The 18,705-nt window shown below is 39.1% G+C and overlaps 1 protein-coding gene across 7 annotated transcripts in view; it reads right to left on the reverse strand.

Annotated features, from left to right (window-relative positions):
- Nucleotides 1-1,644: 1,644 nt before the first annotated feature.
- The window catches only part of LOC134754156 (polyhomeotic-proximal chromatin protein-like), a 45,229-nt gene continuing 28,168 nt past the window's right edge, over nucleotides 1,645-18,705 (reverse strand). For 3 of the 7 annotated variants that reach the window (XM_063690271.1, XM_063690270.1, XM_063690275.1), the window contains 12 exons: nucleotides 18,593-18,703; nucleotides 15,778-15,867; nucleotides 14,445-14,588; nucleotides 12,715-12,856; nucleotides 12,382-12,557; nucleotides 9,012-9,135; nucleotides 6,223-6,314; nucleotides 6,029-6,107; nucleotides 5,871-5,936; nucleotides 5,347-5,633; nucleotides 4,191-4,410; nucleotides 1,645-3,494 (listed from right to left, as the gene is read on the reverse strand). In XM_063690271.1, coding sequence (XP_063546341.1) covers nucleotides 4,192-4,410; nucleotides 5,347-5,633; nucleotides 5,871-5,936; nucleotides 6,029-6,107; nucleotides 6,223-6,314; nucleotides 9,012-9,135; nucleotides 12,382-12,557; nucleotides 12,715-12,856; nucleotides 14,445-14,588; nucleotides 15,778-15,867; nucleotides 18,593-18,703 — 1,530 coding nt within the window. In that variant the 3' untranslated portion in view covers nucleotides 1,645-3,494; nucleotide 4,191. The remainder of the gene's footprint in view (nucleotides 3,495-4,190; nucleotides 4,411-5,346; nucleotides 5,634-5,870; nucleotides 5,937-6,028; nucleotides 6,108-6,222; nucleotides 6,315-9,011; nucleotides 9,136-12,381; nucleotides 12,558-12,714; nucleotides 12,857-14,444; nucleotides 14,589-15,777; nucleotides 15,868-18,592; nucleotides 18,704-18,705) is intronic. The other 4 variants (XM_063690272.1, XM_063690274.1, XM_063690273.1 and 1 more) reach the window with 4 other exon arrangements.

Here is an 18,705-nt window from a genome sequence, read left to right on the forward strand (position 1 = left end):
TACTCGTGTCTGGGCCGCAATGGTTCTCTTAGTATCTATTTGTTTTTAATAATAAGTTATTTGTATCCTTTTTACAAAAAAATATTTTACCCCGTTTTTTAAAGTTTCTTAGACGCGATGCAACTATTTTGACAAAAATCCAGATCCTATGACAGCTCAAACTGTCGAAAGAGAAACTAATTTAGTAATTTACTACACATGCATATTTATAATCGATATCACAAATATGTATAAATGTAACAATAATACCTACGCACGCAGAGCAAACCACACAAGGTGCCGTGTAACGTGTAAGGACGCAAAATAATTGTCACTTTCAGTACAGTCGTTTACTCTTTTAGAAACAGGCACCAAATGCGATCGCAGCAGGGGACGCCCTGTTCTGTACAACATTGAGTTTAAGAAATAAGGATTCCACCAGTAAACACTTTCGCTGCCTAAAACGCGAAATGCGGGCTCTTATAGGATGGAAGTGCATAAGTTTGACACTGAAAGTGTTGGTAGACTCCCTAGGTCGTAGAGATAACTTAGGGTTTACTCACTCAGGCACACAAACTGCCTGCCGCGAATGCGGGAGTTACATTTATCGGATTACTACATCGATAACATTTCACATGGAAGTGATATGCTAATATACATATAACAGATAGTAATAATAATCGTACATTCAATAAGACCTAAATTAGATACAAAAAAAACACCTGAATTATATACACCCGATCTAGTATGGTATTATTTTAACAACCACTTTTATTTACATTAGCCTATATGTTGATAAATTTGTCACAACGACTATAATGGTGACAGTCACATTTAGTCAAGTTAGTGGTTAGCGTGATAAAGCACTGGCGGACAGGCTGGGAGGAGCCGCCGCCGCCGCCGCCGCCGCCCGACCGTCCTCAAATACTCCTTGCCTTAGGTGCCATTTATTTATTACGTAACACGATTTTTGCCCCTTTGTCCCCCTCCCACCCTATGTAAGAACAAATAAGAATCGGCTGAACCCCCTCCAAATATTTATTACGTAAGAATCAAAAGGAAACCCGGCCCAGTGCGAGTCGGACGCGCGCACGAAGGGTCCCGTACCATTACGGAAAAAAACAGCAAAAAATCACGTTTGTTGTATGGGAGCCCTATTTAAATATTTATATTATTCCGTTTTTAGTATTTGTTGTTATAGCGGCAACGGAAATACATCATCTGTGAAAATTTCAACTGTCTAGCTATCACGGTTCATGTGATACAGCCTGGTGACAGACAGACAGACGGACGGACAGACGGACAGCGGAGTCTTAGTAATAGGGTCCCGTTTTTACCCTTTAGGTACGGAACCCTAAAAATGAATACACATTGGGATTTTAATAAGTTTGATTTTCAAAGAAACAGTTTTATTAACGTTTATTTTGCACCTGCAGAGGTATAAAAAAAATATACGCCTGCCTATTCACATTTAAAAAAAAAAAGTTTGGTAATAAATATCAACTGGTTTCATTATAAAGGGTATCGCTATCGGCACTCGCGCGGATGCCACGTACTTTTTCAAAGTATAATTTTGTGATCTTACGTAAGAACTATGAAGACTCCCTCCTACCCCCGGTCGCTACGGTCGACCCCCCCCCCCCCCACACCTAAATCGCCTGACGTAATAAATAAATAACGCCTTGCCGCGGCTATACTCGTAGTCGTACATATACAATACAACTATCACACAAACCCAACACTATATAGCACCATAATAATAAGTAAATTAGTAGGAAGATGTTAAATAATACGTTTTAATAGCATTATTCATAAGATGACATTGAGTTATCTTTTACAATTATAAACTATTCCAATATCATTGCACTTGCAATAAAAAACTTAAGACATAATTCTAAATTAATAACAATTATTCTTTTAATTAAATTATAAAATTAGGTTTAAGTATACAATTAGAAAACCATTGGTAGAACCCATATTGCATTTCCACTAAGAGGACACCAAAAATTACACAATTAGAAATATGTTCAAACTACATGAAATAAAATTCTTAAATAGGTATTTGTCAGAAATATTGGTTATTATATCTACATTATTAATTATATAATTTACATTAGTACTAAAATCACTAGTGAATAAATACAACGCAAACGTATCAGCATGTTAGTTAAGTCGTCGGCACCAGAGTTGAGGTCACGCAGTAGGTAACGACTCCAGGATTATAAAATTACTGTTATTTTTTCGTGTCGATAAGTTCAATAGTCAATTGTAAAATTGAACACAAAGTTTCTGCACTTGAATGACATTCAAAATTGAGTCATTCGTGCATTTACTACTATTTATGTAATGAGTACTCTATGAACGGTGTGCATTGCTTTATCATTCACCTCTACTCTCCTACCGACTTATGTACGAGCCGATGGGATTGACGTGTGTTATTACTATTGACACTGACACGAGTGAATGGTATTTATTTCCTCATCGATACGTAATTCAGTTACTTTAGACATTTGAGACACTTATTATTCCATTTCGGCGAATCGTAAGGGTTTTTGACACATGACATGAAGTATAGTTCAACTATTACCTCTTTCAATCATATTAGTCGTAAAAATCTGTACATTTTAAATACACGGAAATTGTAGTTACATCATTATCATAGGACATGAAGTGGATGGATGGATGTCAAGGAGTTTGTGGATATAATAATGAATGGTTGTTGTTTCTTTTGAATCAAAGTTATTATTATTCCTTTATAGTTATGAGAACGCCGAAGATGAATAATATTCTCAAGACTTTTGAACAATGGGTGATGTTCACACAAGTAATGATCACGATGACATCACGTGGACGGCGGTGACGATGACGCCGCGTCGGCGGAAGGACCCGCTCCCAATAACATAGAATCATTGAATATCGTAAACTATTACGCATGTGACGCTTAACACTAAATAGGCGGAACTTTCGACAACTCGTCCTCGAGTAGTCGCGGCCGCGTCGGCGCTCTGCCGCGGCCGCGGCCCAGGCAGAGCCTGCAACACGTTTCGACCTAAGGATACTTACTTAACTCACAAACACAACAAGTTATTTGTTTCTACTCGTATTCAATATTCACAGTAATACACTACGATTACATTTGAGAAACGAAGCTTGTGTGGTTAATGGTATTTTAAGATAATATATAAACAATCAAATAATACCTATGAGTTAATAATAATTACGTCCATTAGATTCATTTAAAAATATTTTTTTAATAACATTGAATTAATAACATAAATACAAACTTACAATAAGTAAGTTACTACAACATACCTTATATAATACTTCAACTACTATTAACATGAGTGATACCAATGGTTTTACAATATATGAATTGAAACATTAGACTAAAACTATATACACATGACTTAACACAATTCGTTTCTTGGGACAATTAACTATGAACACATCACTAAACTTCTGTAGTATAGTACTTAACTCTATTGATGCCCACTCTGGATGGACTTAAAGCAATTCTGAAAGAGAATAAAATGTCGTATTAGTTATATCTTAAAGAATTGTAAACACGTTTTAGTTGGCACTGCAGAGAGCCTTAAGGTGCAGTGGATTGAAGCGACAGTTTTTGAAAAATCGTAGCTCTTTTTGAGATCATAATACGGTTGCCAAAAAATATGAATAGAAATGTTGAGGCCTTTCACGAGTAACTTCATGGAATCGAAACGAAACCTGATTAAGCAACTTCCGCTAGATAGAAAACATTCTTAAATGTATGTTACATTTAAATCGCACCATTAAGAATTTGTAACTTTTTCGCACAGAAACTATTAACATGAAAATTGCTTCTACTACTTTTTTTGTTAAAACTAACTAAAAATAACAATTCAAAACAATTATATCCGCGATCCCGAGCAAGCATTATTAAATAGCAGTATAATTGCGTGTAAAAAAGACGGACTTATGTCTCATATCACGTTTTCAAGGTCATTACTACACGTATATGCAACTAATATATGAATGACTCATATCAAAGGGCAAATTGATGCCTGGGAGAAATAGGTAGTTATTTGTCTAACAAGTGAGCAAAGTGCGCTTGTTCGAGCTGCCTCTATAGGTAGCAGTAGGTCCGGAACACAAGGCTGCAATGTCGTGCAACGCTTCCGGAGCACTATAACTGGCACAGTACAGTACAGGTATAATGTCGCATGGTTTACCTCAGTCGTGGTCGTGGTGCGTCTGGTCGGAGTCGGGGCGCAGCGCGTCGATGCTGGCCACGATCTTGAGCGCGGGCCCGAGGCGCATGGACAGCGCCATGACGAGGTGCTCGGCGCGGATCAGCAGCAGCGCCTCGCCGTCCACCTCCTGCATCAGGAACTCGTCCGCGTAGCCCGCGCACCCGGGGATGCTACGGATGAACTCGCACACCTCCGCCACCTGCACATGACACGCACGACTACATACAACACCTAACTACTACCTGGTCTACGCATCTCATTGACAGTCATTATAATATTATTTCATAAAGTTATGAACGATATTCTGTTAAAATAAAACAAACATTTCCTGTTGTTTAGGCATACGGCGTGTTTTTTTTTGGTGATACAAGATGCGACTGTACTCATTACCGTGAGCTACTTTTGTTGTGAGAGCAATCATGAAATCGCAAAAAAAAAACAGGTGTTCCATACTAAAGTTCAATTCGACACAATGTATGGAGAACAGGATTTTTTTGTTATTTCATAGTTGCTACTATAGTAAAAGATGATTATAGAAATGAGTAGATACAATCGCGTACATATATCTTGTATCACCTATAAAATTTACTCAGTATAGTTCGATAGCAATGCGGTATCGGTCGGTGGGGTCGGTAGCGGTGCGGTATCGGTCGGTGGGGTCGGTAGCGGTGCGGTAAGCATTGGAGCTTGAAGATGGCATCAAGTTTGGGCTTGTTACAATCGTCGCAGTGTAATAAAAACCGGCCAAGTGCGAGTCGGACTCGCGCACGAAGAGTTCCGTACCGTTACGCAAAAAACGGCAAAAAATCACGTTTGTTGTATGGGAGCCCCACTTAAATATTTATTTTATCCTGTTTTTAGTGTGTGTTTCCGTTCTGTGTTTGTTGTTATAGCGGCAACAGAAATACATCATTTGTGAAAATTTTAACTGTCTAACTAACACGGTTCATGAGATACATCCTGGTGACAGACGGACAGACAGACAGACAGACAGCGGAGTCTTAGTAATAGGTCCCGTTTTTACCCTTTGGGTACAAAACCCTAAAAAGCGGTCTTAAAATTGCATTCTTTGTCATTATATTCTGAATCAATGGTAACATTCATAGTAAGTAATATCAGCAAGGTAAATACTGACCGTCCACTTGTTGACATTGGGCAGTTGCGGCTTGCTGGCGGCATCGTCAGCCGCCTGCGCGGCCTCGGCGCTGGCGGCACTCTCGGTCTTGACGGTAGCGGCGCCCGCGCCCGCCCCCCCGCCCGCGCCCGCGCCCGCGCCCGCTGGCGCGCCCGCGTTCGCCGCCGCCCTCGCGCCCGCCGACGCTCGTGCACTGGCGTTGCTCTCGCGGTCATTCTCATGGCTCGAGCTGATGCGGGGTAGATGATGATGCCCACTACTGCCACTTTCCAACATTTGCTTTTTGCCTGCACGACGTAAAATAGCTTATTGTATTTTGCCATTCGGTTCCAAGGAAATTTAGCCGCTCGATTTCAAAGAAAACATTAGTTTGTGAAATGTTTAAAAAAATGCTCAATGATTTAGCCATAGCAAGAGGTTATAGACCTCAAAACGCTCACGAAAAGTCACAGATGGGTTAGTAAGCATGTTTACGGTGAAATGCGGCGAGAAAGTATTTCCGGCTAAGTGTATTCGCTACTAACGTTTGAGCCCGGCGAGGACTACTGTATAATTCTCTTGGTCAGGCAGCAGTCGGATGATCTGCTTGCCTGATAAATAAAATTCAAGTATAAATAGCTACTAGTGGGATCAGTAACTTAAGTAGGACAATAGTAATAGACTATAAGTTTAGGTGACTTACGCGGGGGCTCGTCGCTCGAAGGCTGCTTGTTTTCCTTGTCGTCCTTGTCGGCCGCCCATTCGCGCAGCGGCCGGTTCACCTTGGGGTTATAGTACATTATTCTATCACAGCTCTAAATATACAGTCTGTCCTATAGACGGGAGACGGGAGTTAATTGTGAGACGGTATCGGAATTGGGAACACTGGCTACTTACGGCAAACGGCTCGCCCGCCTCCTGGATCACATAGCCCTCAATCACGTGCGTCAGGATGTTGGGCTTCACCATCGCTTTTGGGAGCCCTTTATCTGCAATCAAATCATTTCTTCAAAAATTTACGAGTTTTTAAAGTTGAGAGGAAGAAGGGAGAGAAAGATGTTAGACATACATTATTTACATCATAAAAAATTGCCGTTACAATTCACATGTAAATCATGTACCTAATAGCGGAAGCCGCTCGACCCCAATTTCAAAGGAATACCGCAAATCGATGTACAGGTTAGCCGTTTGGCACACGCATACTAGAGGTCGAAACAAAATTTTTGACCCGCAGTTCTTAAAAAAAATTCGCTGGGGGGGGGGGGAGTGGTAAAACATTGTAGTGGTAGAAATTATTTTCAAAATTGCTGTCTTGGGGTTAGATATCAAGATATTACGTATTATTTATGGTATATTGTACAAAAAAAATCAGTAAGGTACATATATCGTATCTGAAGGATACAATCTTGATATTTTGTGTCAAAAATTAAACAAACTATACCAACTGATGAAAGGCGCAGTTAAAGGGTTAAAGAGGTATTTCCCGTTCGATATGTGGATATTACGTATCATTTTATGATTAATATGTACCGTATCTGCAGTATAGTTCCATAAGTCTCGTGAAATATAGGTAGATATTGAAGTAGAACTGTGTCACTTTGTAAAATTGAAAATTAAAAAAAAAAATGTTAATGATATTTTCAAAATTGCTTTCGTGGAGTTAGACATGAGGATATCACGTATCATTTGTGGTATATTGTACAAAAAAAAATCTGCCATATCGTGTCTGGAGGAGCCCAAACTGGGTATGTTTCGAAAATTCTTTTTGTTTTAATTTTAAAAAAATGCCCGAAATGTAATGATGTGATATATTTTTATAATCGCCTCAAAAAGCCCTTTCGTATGATACCACACTCGATAGGTTTTGGATTTTTTTTTCCATACAAAAAAAAATGTTTTACCACTCCCCCCCAGCGAAATTTTTTTAGGAACTGCGGGTCAAAAAATTTGTTTTGGCCTCTAGTATGTGTGTGCCAAACGGCTAACCTGTACATCGATTTGCGGTATTTTTATACGAACGGGTTAGACTATAATACATTCGCCGTCGAAAAAAATGACAGATTTTTCACATAACGGACTTATTGCATAATTAGACTAATAGTATTAGAAAAAAATACAAGTTACTAGTTAACAAATTACAAGTTATGTTATTTCGTGTTGCATAATTATTTTAGGTGGTTACTAGTAATATTAGAAAATTGTGTTGCATAAATTACTAATAATATCGTTAAAGTTACAAGAGAATTCATAATTATTTACAAGTACTGACAAATTTTGTTGCATAATATATTAAAACTAACTTGTAATAAGAGTACTAATATTATTAGTAAAACATACAAAATTACATGCAACCATTGGCTGATTGAGTCAAACATTTGTCTATCTGTGGCCTATTTAGAAAAAACTCGGCGGGAACAGTAACGTCATCGTAATAGTACATTACGATACAAGTGAGAAAATTAGGAAATTCGCAACGAGTGGCGATAAATTAAAACACTACCGAAGGGAGTGTTTTAAATCGACACGAGTTTTTGAGTTGTTTGAGTTGTTTTTGTTGTTGTATTGGCTGGTAGAATTGACTTTTAAATTATGATTTTGAATGGTAAATATTTAAATATTTATCATTCGATTTAACGTTCCAACGTTCATTAAGATTTGATTTGGGTTGGTTTTGTTTGATTTTATCCAGTTTTTATTTTCCTTGATTTGGTGTAGTGAAAAATGGTGTTTCACTCGGTGGCAAAAATTATTTAACCGTCGTGCCTTGAAACCCTCGCAACGCTCAAGATTCTACTTTCGAACTACTCGCTACGCTCGTGGTTAAATTTCGGAATCTTTCTCTTGCTTGGATACTTATCATTATTAGCACTAGAGGTTATACAACAACTTTGTCCCCTTGTATGTAAAACAAATAACTGTTCTGAAATATCAAACACCCGATACAACGGTTGGTAAACGAGAAGAACAAAGAAAATTCAAAATGTGTATCTTGACAAAAATAAAAGAGCATAAAGATGATTAGTGTCGTCTTATTAAATATGAATCATCATCATCGTCCGATAATATAATTGAACTACTTGTAATTAAAAATTACCATGGTCCTTGGGTAAGTAGTAATACATACAAGTTACAACAAATAATTTGGTTATTAAGACTCATATTGCAACAAAAACTAATAAAACTTACCTATAATAAAAGGGCTAATATTTTATCACTTGTATCTAATTACTCGTATTTTATTATGCAACAAAAATCTACAAGTTACAAGTCCAAAAAACTAATATTATTATATATTCGTCCCTTGTATCTTATTTTGCAACCGAAAAGTACAAATTACAACCAAAATCACTAATAATATTAGCTTGTATTTTATTATGCAATAGGCCCCTGGTTGATATTGGTATTTATTAGAAGTACGTATTGCCTTGACATTGGTGTATTGTGTTTATAAAAAATATTATTTTTCTGGGTTTAAGATATTTGAAAAAATATGAAAATAATTGTTTGGGCTGGTGGGGTAACTGGCAACATCGGTCAAACAGAACATACTCACACGGTCACCGTGACAACTAGTTGAAATTACAAGTTAATAATCGTCAAGCTCCTGTAGCTCCTGTAGGTAGGGTGTAGGGTAGGTAAGGGTCGGTGATAGAGCTGTATGCTATGTATTCTTGGATGGTAGGTACCTGGCTGGCTGATGTGGCGCGGCGCGCACTGCGTGCTCTTGAAGAGCGGCGCGCCCGAGGATACGGGCGTCGTGATGGCGGCCGTGGTGCTGGCCGGAGCGCTGGGCGCCACCGTCGTCACCACCTGCAACATCTCATTATCAGACCTAACGTTTCACTATTAACCCTTAAATGCATAATGATGTATATATGCATCGTATATTTGATGGTCCGTGGCTCAATATGCAGCTATCCAAAATCACATTTATTACTTTTATATAGCATGACACATCTATTTCAATTTATTAAAAAGTTATACAAAAAATCATGCATTTAAGGGTTAAGGCGCTTTTAGATGGTGTGAGTTTCTCGCCTCGACTATACGATTATCGTAGCACGAGAAAAAACATAGTATCGTGTAAACTATGCGTACGATTTCGCACGAGACGGAGAGATAATCGCCTCGCATTTAATGATTGGATAAACAAAATTTTAATGCGAGAATCGTATTTCGAGTTTATGTGCTATACAGTCGCCAACATGAATGCACCGTGTGAGGTTATTCTGAAAAAAAAAAACACGTGCTTGGGTAAAAAATGGATGCAAAGGAGACCTAAAGGAGCTTTCACTTATCCGTTCCAGTAAATATGTACTGCGTATACATATTTTAAATCTCCATTGTTATTTATTTTGGACGAAATTCTTCAATTGTCAACTCATTCGAAAATGAATGAAGTGCAGCATCCCTTGCATCCCTGTTTTTGTAGTTGATATAATTGTACACGCACGCACGCACGCAATTGTTCTATAGAAGCTATGTTTGCGGGAGACCGTGTTCTATAAGCATTCATAGCTTCTATACAACTCAACGAATCTTATGTTTGTTGAAGTTCCACATTTATATATTTTTTGTGTAATCTTTTATTAATCGCCAAAACGCTATACAAAGTTTTTCTTTTCATATACTTAAATGCTGCTGTTTCCCGCAAACTTTTTTTTCATAAAGGCAACGTCACTCCATTTCAGCCAAGAGCACATATTATATTAAAATGAATGCAACTTAAATTTTATTAAAATTAAAAATAATGTGTGAAAACAAAATAATATTTTATACAATCGTGATATAATAGAGAGCTTTTCAGTCGAGTACCGTGTTTAAGCAACGAAGCTTGCTGAGTTGCTTAAGTTAAGGTACGAGATTGAAAAGCTTGATTATATCACTATTGTATACAAGCTAAGATACGCGAGCTGCCGCAGCCCGCGATACCTTCATACTCGTACGCGCCCCGGCCGCCGGACCCGGCGCCCCCGGCGGGTTGGTCAATGACACCTCCTCGTAATTCATGAGGCCCTGGTACTTGCTCCTTGCTAAATTCAATTTTAAGACAGTTTTTTTCTCGATTTTGGCCACCGTAGCCTATGGAGACTAACAAGCAACGCTAAGCTGTTTTCGTAGGGTATGGTTGTTGCTATATGAAGGGTGTCACATGCGCGTTTCTGACTTATGAAGCTATTGTTTCTACTACAACATAAAATAAAATGTTTTTGTTGGCAAACCAATCACAAAGCAGATGCGACGCATTTGCATTGAATCGAGTCTCCTTAAACAAGAAATATTTTATCTAAATGTATGAAGTTCTATTTTCAAAAATTTTATATTTGACTAAACCGTATCGATAAAATTCTTATGCTTGAGTCGGAAGTGCCATTATACAACGTTGAAAAGAGTAAGGTTGTAGTGTTGCATATGAAGTTGTAATACACAGATTATACTCGACGAGTAGAAAAAAATATTATTACGAATATTGACAGTAATGAAGCAGCTAATGACTCGTACGAAAATCGGTTCGCATCGATTCGTGCGATACTCGCACGTACGTGAAAAAATGTCATACGAGAACGAGTTTAGACGAGTCGAGAAATCGTAAGCAAATATCTCAGTATAGTTCGTTTTTTTAGCATTAGAAAGAAGGTAAGCGATCTTGACGTGTCTTTTTATTGAAAATCACTTGAAAAATAAGTCACAGCAAATATGTAACAATTATAAATCATATACGATCTTTTACATTCTTTTGCTTTCATACGTAATATAAACTAATTTTTCAATAAAAAGACACGTCAAGATTGTTTACCTTTTTTCTAATGCTAAAAATAACGAACTATAGTTGGTCAAACGAAAATGCCAGTAAATAAGAACAAAAAAATATACTCATCATTTTCTTTTGGGTGCTAGTACTAGTGCAAGACAAAGATTGTATGATTCTCTCTGTCTGAGTTTGAAATGAGACAGTCCTTTAACAAACTATATAGAATGCAGTTCCTCGTGTAAACTATTTCGCCTGGCGATAATCTCCGTACGAGTACCGCATGACATAATCGCAGGCGAGTTTTTATTTCTCGCATGCATGTAAACATTTTTATACGATACTCGCTTGACGATTATTGCATACGATAATGTTGACATCGATTTCTCGCCCCAAAACATGCGAGAAACTCGCACCATCTAAATGGGCCTTTAAACTACGCAAAAATATCGCCGTTGTGATATCCGAAGTTTCATAGAATTGAGACATAGCAACCGCAGTCTTTGTATTCGTGTAGTATCGAGGCATTACAATCAATGGATTCGAGATCACAACTTTTTCAAGACTTGAACATACGCGCGCTCAGCTCAGCCATAAGTAATCGCTCGAACACTACTATCAGTAGTGGCTCGTTACTAGCCGCACTGCCCACAAATGCCCCGTTCACACAGCAAGTTTCACATTTTGTTCAGCCTGCAATCTCCTACTGCTGAGTATATGCCTTTTTCAAATATGTCACTTGTCCCGGTCATATTGCCCTTATTTCCAAGACTAGTATTAAAAAAACCGGCCAAGTGCGAGTCGGACTCGCGCACGAAGGGTTCCGTACCATTACGAAAAAAAAAAGCAAAAAAATCACGTTTGTTGTATGGTAGCCCCATTTAAATATTTATATTATTCTGTTTTTAGTATTTGTTGTTATAGCGTCGACAGAAATACATCATCTGTGAAAATTTCAACTGTCTAGCTAACACGGTTCATGAGATACAGCCTGGTGACAGACGGACAGCGGAGTCTTAGTAAAAAGGTCCCGTTTTTACCCTTTGGGTACGGAACCCTAAAAAGCTGCAATATATTGCCGTGTGACCAGGTGGTAAGCTTACCGGACGCTTCCCGGGTCGACCTTTCCTCCCGCGGGAGCTTCGCGCGTTGTTATTTTGTTCCGAGGCAGCCTCGCGCGGCCAACGTCCCGCGGCATTCGCCTGAGACGGCCTTGCGAGGCTGCCCGCCGAGTCTGCCGCCTACAAAAGGTGTCAAATGTGGCGTATCTTTAATATTCAAGCCATTAAATAAATGTAAATATGTACCTGGGACGCCGAAGGTGTGGTGTGCTGCGCGCTGCTAGGCACGGGCGCAGGCGAAGAGGCGGGTGCGGGGGCGGAAGCGGCCGTGGGCGCGGGCGCAGGAAAGGGAGCGGGCGCTGTGGCCGCGGCCTCTGGCTCCTGCTTGGTTTCGGTTGACTTTGACTCGCCATTAGCCGGACCTGTTCAATATAAAGTGTTTTTGGAAAGAGAGATTGATGATGTATTTTGTAACAATAATGCCAAGATAATGGTTCCCACATATCACATTTGTTTGCGGTTACAATTAGATACATGAGTGATTGATTCGAAGCGATGTCCGCGCTAACGTTTCCTTACCGACGGTGGCGGTGGGCGTGGGCGGAGTGTCGGCGGCGGAGGCGGGCGGGGCGGGGGGCGCGGGCGCGGGGAAGAGAGTGCCGGCCGGCTCGCTCGCCGGCTCTGTGGCCATCGGCTGCGGGGCTATCTGCTGCACCGGCGTCTGTACAATTAATTAATCAAATCAATATATGGTGACAATCTTACACGACCTAGCAACAATAACAAATTTGATAATTTCAGTTCTGGTTGGGGGCCTAGCCTATATTATAACCGTACATCGACCGACATTACAAATCCAAGTAGCCTGCTATTATACCAAAGTTACTCTCGTAAATCTTTCTTAAGTAGAATAATCTTCATTTAGTTCAGTTGCATGCAATAAATCTGCCATTAGATTGCTGCCCGACGCATTGCCATAGGTAATCAATCCTTTTATGGCAAACAAAATATATTATTGAATATATTTTGTTATTGAATATATTATTTTAGTTTTAGTTTAATAGTTATTGAATATATTTTGTTATTATTGAATAGAAATAGACGATTTATACCATGTTAACCCCAAAATATTATTAGTTTATCCTAACAGTTCCATCATCATAATATATATGCCTCATCATGTAACTTAACCAGTTTACATACAAATTATTGGTATTTTTTAAGATTATTATGACGAGGAACTTATTTTAGGCAGTTTATCTTTTTATAAATTAATATTTTTAATTTATAAAAAGATAAAGTTCAATGTAATTGATATTTTGTAGTGATGTATTATTAAATCTATTTCCATAAGGTACCTTTTCTTAAATGTATGGATCAAATACCGTTATTGGTATGTAAGTTTAAAGTGGCATAAGAGGTTAAACATAGTATTTAGGTGCGGTTTTAGGATTTATTTCATTTAAATGACAGTATTTCTGTCATATGTGCTCAGAAAAGTTGATTGTGGGTCACATTAAAAGTAAAAAATATTCAATTTTGTGATTTTACATGAAAATATCAGAAATTACATTTTCACCTCTAAATCGCTATTTTTTTGCTTCTCTCTCTCTCTCAGTATCGTTTTCTAATAGATAAATATAAAACTTGAGAGCTCATTGCAATCAATCGTGAAAATTTAACAAAACTTTATTTTTAAGAGATTGGTCAGTATACACATAAATCAGTCGATATCAAACGCTTCTATTTGTAGTACAGAACAGGTCGCAACATTTTGTTTAATCTCAGGAGCCTAAGGTATTATTATTTGTAGTCAGCTATGTAGCATACTTCAGGAACATAGTTTTTTAGGGGGCTAAACTTAAAACGTCTCTATCGGAAAGTTATTACATTATTTAAAAAAATTAATATCTCCGTAACTCCACAACTTAGGAGTTTGATTTTTTGTGTTATATATAGCTTATTTCTTAGTCTTCAGATTCATTTCAACGCATCCAGAACACGAACACAGATAACTTACCTTAATTTAATAAACATGCACACACGCACGCACACCCACACACACACACACACACACATTTTTATCACTTGTCATTTCATGTGTCACTTTCACACTTACATACTTGTTAGAACGTGACAGGCATGATGACAGATGATAAAAAACCGATCATCTTAGCCCTACTGGTCGTAAAAGTAGACTGAAATAAGCTGTCGGGCTCCCATAAAAAATATGTGGGGGAACTATATGGGATGACAGCAAGCATTCTTATTATATTAGTTTCACGTTGTAGTTGAGTTAATACAGTGACCTGTGAGTGCGGCGCGCTCTTGTCGTCCTCGCTCTTGACATGCACTAGCGCGGCGGGCTGGGGCAGCGGCAGCACCGGCGTCGCCAGCAGCCCCACGCCGCCGCCCAGCGTCAGCTGCGGCGAGCTCAACCCGCCGCCGCCCACCTGCACACAATCACACTGCTAACACCATTCAAAGATACTATTTACATTAGTTAGCGGTTTCGCCACGCGATCGAAACACTAAATATCTACACTCTTACCATTGACCAAAGAACTGTTTATAGACGTGAACAGTTGAGGAATACGAGTATGTCATGGAAAGCTAATAGATGGAATGAATTTGCTTTGCTTGTTGACGTTTAGCGTTGGCCAAGACAATTTGTCAAAAAAACGCAAAAGTTCTATATTCTATATACACGGTGGCTAAAAAATAAATGCATTCCTGCCAGGGAGGTTTTGGTATTATACTGAGCAACTTTTACCTTGTGGACCAACCCCGAAATCGCGAAGAAAAATTTGGCTGTTTCATACATTTTGACTGGTCCATTTTCTATAAGGTTAAATATTTTTTTCGCGATTTCGTGGTTGGTAACATAGTAAAAGTTGCTCTACTGAGCAACTTTTACTATGTTACCAACCACATCCCAAAACCTCCCTGGCAACGGGAATGCGCTTTATTTTTTAGCCACCCGGTATTTTCTAATTTACCGCCTTATTTACTAAGAGAATTGGTTTGCTAAGACAAAGTCATCGTGAAATGGACAGCAGCCGTGCAGCGCCACTTTATTGCGCTGTCATAATCGCTATAAATGATGTACGTACTCTTCAACCGTGTAAGCGTCCAGCGTCCACTATTCGGAAGAACTCTTTCTCTATACGGGTGCTAATGTAGAAACTGATGATGATAAAATAAATTGATAGCATTTTTAAAAACTGTTTGATGAAGTCATGTTTTTTTTTAAAGATACATTATTATCATCATGAAATTCACGAAACTACTAGTCTCGCATTGTACACGAATTGTTACACTTCAAACATTTGCATAATATTAACGGAGCCAGAATTATCTAGAATGATGTCACTTGAATAAATGAGCTGTGTATAAGGTCCTTGGCATTTAGTTGGCGCGGTCGCCGGTCAGCATCTCCGCCAACCCGGTATGAAGTACTTGCTTGTACGTCCGACATCTACCTACATACGGCGAACAAGAGGTTAGGAGCTACTTGGCTATAATTTGAGTGTAAGAGAAACGGAAAAACTGTATGCTGACATATTTTCCCTGAGGTTGATCAACAGTGCATGGACAAGAACACAACAAATACTCGGAATTGTAGAAAAATATAATTCTTACCGTTTGCATCGCAGTGGAATGGTTCAAAGCGGCTTGTTGCTGTACGGCCATCCCCACTGAAGTCTGGACGAGCCCGCTGCCGACAAGAGTCTGCAAATACGGTACGCTAATGTAAACGACACTATTTTTACATGTCAATTGGACTGACAATGGCAGCTGATTGTAGATAAGATGCAGAATGAAAAGGTAGAGACAAGTTGAACGTACATACAAAGCAAAGGTAATAATAGGTGTCTTATTCTAAACAGTAATTAATTAACCTTAAAAGTTGGATCACATCAAAAAGCTCGGCACCAGACCGTCCAGACCAGCCCCGGCCCCCCTTATTGTAAGGGAAGCGACTCAACGCTTGTAAGTTGTAGACACGGCTACGAGTGGTATGGCTGGCAGGGTAACTTACAGCGCCTGCAGCTGCAGGGCAGCGGCGCCGGCGCCTATCCGTCCTCGCACCGACGCGACGGCGAGACGCAAGCGCTGTGACAACCAGTTGGCAGAGCGGTTACTGCGAGTTGTCTATGCACCACTAAGGTTGTACCGAGACACGGGCGATGCTGTACCTACAATGAATACTGAGCGGGTCGGGTTGAGGCTTGAGGCGGCGTCGATCTAGTGCCGAGCTTTTTGGTGTGCTTCAACCTCAACACTAGGTCGATCTGTAAAAATTTTTTCTTCAATATGCTCGAAGATGTTCGCCTTATTGTATCAAAACTAGTACGGGAAGATGTTCATTGTGTCAAAATCAAGTAAAAACAAAAAAAAAACGAAATCATTACTGTACAGTTTTAGCGGACAGGAAGTTATTAACTGTATATTGTTTTAGACTAAGAAATCAATGTATACAGCCAATATAACGTGTAAAAAATGATAACACAAGGCGTTTTTCGAAGTGTTTTAAATAACTTAGTATTTTTTTAAACCTGCCTCAGCCCGATGCCACAGAATAAGTAATAGTATTATCATACAGAACGGCCACGCACCGCCCCGCCCGACTCGAACTACCTCGCCCCGCGACACCAGATTGCTGGCTTTTCGCCGGCCGCTCAGTTCGGTTAGCGACGCGGTCACGCGATGACGGAACGTTCAAAATGCCTATGTATTGTGCGATGTATGGGTACCTATCAAATTGGAGAAATAAAGAAGTTTTTTTAAAATATGTACTTAATAATACTTATACCTACGTGTAGTGTAACTAACATGTAGGTACCTATATAATACTGTTAATACATCAAATAACGCGTTTTCTACAATCACATTCATTTAAACTACAATTTGTCGAAAACTCAAATGTAAGTACGTCAATATAGCAAGGTGTGATAATATTAAGATAGGTACCTAACTACCTACCTACCGATTTCAACAACCTGTTCGTTGAACTTGTAAATGTTAGCTAACATTCAACTACCTATAGGTAGGTACATAAATATTATTCTTTCGTAATTATTTTGTTTTTTGTTACACTTTTATCATATCTAAAATAATATAATATATATATAATCGTTTAAATTAATAAAAACAATAATGCGAATACCTATTTATAATTATTCCGCTTTCAAAGTAGATAGTGTTGTGTAAGATTATAAACCGACCAAGGACCAATTGCTTGGTGAACGGTAGATTGCCCATACAATTTCGTTTGTTTACGTTTCGGTCGGGTTATCCTGCGTGTGCACGGCCGGCCGCGGCACGCTCGTGTCACTTCGGCAGGCCTCGAGAATGTTCGGCTCCGCCTTTCCCGTAAGTCAGCGCCGCACGAGGGCTGTGTGTGTTGTATTTGAAGCTTTAATAGTGTTTGATGTTGTTACTTCTTGGAAAAAGATAAATTAATTAAATGTTACACTTTTAGTTTTCAATTAAGAGCATTGTCCTGCAAATACAATAAGTATTTTTTTTTTTTCACATTTTGTGTAAATAATCCGAGAAACTAAAACCACCATTGGGAATATGAACGCTGCTCTGTATTCTCATAAATATGACGGGCATATATGGGAAGAATAGAACCGTGTATTTAATGTAAATTTTGCGAACTTAAAAATGGTTTCTTTAATTAAGTAATAAAAGTATTTCTATTCCTTAGTTGGATATTTACATTACGAGTATTACGAATTACGACAACGCTCCGTGAACTCAAAAACATCTAAGTGGCAGCCCTAAGCAGCTTACGCACACAAAGACGCGTGTACAAACGTGCCGTTCACACATATAAACGCAAGCGAGTTTTGATGTATGGCGTGACCGCCCTGTGCCGATGCGTTCAGAAACTAAAGTACCTATATTCTGGAATTATCCAATAATCAATATTAAATGCTAAAAACAATCTTATTAGTTTAAAATTATTGAAGAGTTTTTTGTACGTTTGGTATTTTATTTAATTAATGTTTTACACACGAATACGATATTTTAATAAAGTTGGCATTTTGAACAAGATTGTAAACTTTAAAAAAAGTTATGTTCGGAACGTGATTGTTTTTGACGTTTTTGATGTAAAGGTTCGATTTGAGTGATGCCTGACGCTTAAATTATGATTAATTTACCTTATTTCCTCGCATGTTTGGAGAAAAGCACTAGATATGCCTCGGCAGGAATAGCAATTCGTGGATTTCTCTTCTTTGTCGGCTCCGCTTCGCGTTGTCCGACAAAATCGAAACTCATCCACGAATTGCCATTTCTCGACCTCTGCAATAATGTACAGTCAGCTGCAGAGAAAAGGCACCCCCCCCCCTGCATACAAAGTTCTGTAAATTAGTATGGACGTGGGGTTCTTTTCTTTTTGTACTGTAATATTACGTTAAAGTTGTTATGGGATTATGGTCCCCACCTGCGGCTGCTGCAGCGCCTGCACCTGCGCGAGCGTGCCCTGCGCCTGCGGGGCTGCGCCCAGCTGGCCCACGAGCGCCCCCGCCTGCGACATGCCGCTCAGCTGCACGCCCT

The sequence above is a fragment of the Cydia strobilella genome, chromosome Z, assembly GCF_947568885.1.
Source record: "Cydia strobilella chromosome Z, ilCydStro3.1, whole genome shotgun sequence".
NCBI classification, from domain to species: Eukaryota; Metazoa; Arthropoda; class Insecta; order Lepidoptera; family Tortricidae; genus Cydia; species Cydia strobilella.